The sequence below is a fragment of the Prosopis cineraria genome, unplaced genomic scaffold (genome assembly GCF_029017545.1).
Source record: "Prosopis cineraria cultivar Desert tree isolate PC_DT_omini unplaced genomic scaffold, ASM2901754v1 PC1, whole genome shotgun sequence".
NCBI lineage: Eukaryota > Viridiplantae > Streptophyta > Magnoliopsida > Fabales > Fabaceae > Prosopis > Prosopis cineraria.
The window spans coordinates 39308452-39310063 of NW_026555332.1; the positions used below are offsets into that span (position 1 = coordinate 39308452).

Sequence of the window (1612 nt, forward strand, 5' to 3'; positions counted from 1 at the left end):
AAAAAATATCTCTATTAATAATAATTTTATATTTATTGTAGGATGTTTAATAGAAATAAATATAAAAATATAAAGATTAATTGAAAAGTGATAATTATTTTATTAAAAATAAAATTTAATTAAAAATATTTATATTTTTAAATGAAGGAGTAGTATTTTAATAATCATAGGATCTTAGGTACTTCTTTTGACGCTTCAAATAAATTATTTTTTAATTATTTGACGAAACTGATAACTATTGGTATTTCTTAATACAAACACATTGCATGCATACATATATCATGCATATATCATCATTTGCGACTCAGTGAAGCAAATGTTAATTAGTTTGACGATGTATAGACGCGTCTCGTTCATCTTTCTCGGTCATCTATACGTACAGTAGCCGAGCCAAGTCGATTGCGTATCGATCACGGTCTGCGACTTGAGTTAGATGTTTAGAACAACCAAAGAATAAAACCTTCAAGGAAGTTATTATTCGAAAATTTTTCTCCAAGATGAGCGAGGATTCCAGAAGAATGGTTCCACCGGTTTATGTGTTCATCATCATCTTCTTGTTTTCTGATTCTGCTTCTGGGGAGGATTGTCCATCTACCTTTGACTGTGGAAATCTGGGCAAGCTGGGCTTCCCTCTCACCACTTGGGCACGACAGGACTGTGGAATATTGGCTATTCACGGCTGTGAAAACCCAAACGCCACAAAAACTGTGCAATTCAGTGGAGGAAAAGAGATTCAAGTGACTGGTACAGGCGACGGGTTTAATAAAGTCTATCTGAGAGACGCGGTTCTGGAAAAGAGTCTGGCAAATGAGAGCTGTAAAGCCTTCAACAGCAATATTACTCTTCCTGATAGCTCAGCCCTGGGTTATTTCGAGTTGGATCCTAATGCTGGATATATAACACTGTATAAGTGCAATGTTACGCTCAACATAAGCTCTTCATCGACGGGAATTTACAGATATACAGGCTGTGTTGAGAGTACGGGTGAGACGATCTACTTCGGAAACCAATACAAAGATCTAAATGATACTCCACCTGCTTTAGCAGCATGTTCATGGATTCAGCTTCCAGCAGCGGCTGAATCGTTTGCAGCTGGGAGCCCATTTGTATCCCTAGATTCAGGATACCCCATTCAAGCTCGACTTTCTAGTAACTGTTCTCGATGTGTTTCTGATAGAGGCTTATGCCGACTCAACTCCGAAGGACAATTTTACTGTTCCCAATCCACAGGTATGCATCGTATAATGTTTAAAGTGAAAAATTCTCAGGGATATCGATAACGATACTTCCTCCAATCCTAAAGTTTTTTTTTTTTTTTTTTAATCTGAGTTACGTTGCTTTCAATTTTATACTTTTATCAGCTATAATAGGTTTGACATTTTCAAACCACGTGATGACTAAGAACATTCAGCTCTTTCTCGAGAACTACTCTTTCAATTTAATTGATAAAATAAAAATTTCTTATCAAATGATTCATCTCAATGCGAAGACAAGACACTATTTACATTAGTTTCCTAGATACCAAATTCTAGACTACAAAATTAAGGCTAAATGGGAGTTATACAATGGTTAATAATGAGCTTAATTAATGAGGTGGTTGCATATTATCTAA

At 35.5% G+C, this 1612-nt stretch overlaps 1 protein-coding gene across 1 annotated transcript; it reads left to right on the forward strand.

The window, feature by feature from the left end:
• Positions 1–497: 497 nt before the first annotated feature.
• LOC129299705 (uncharacterized) lies at positions 498–1280 on the forward strand. The gene has a single exon (XM_054938202.1). The coding sequence runs from the start codon at positions 498–500 to the stop codon at positions 1278–1280; it is 783 nt and encodes a 260-aa protein (XP_054794177.1).
• The last annotated feature ends 332 nt before the right edge of the window (positions 1281–1612 follow it).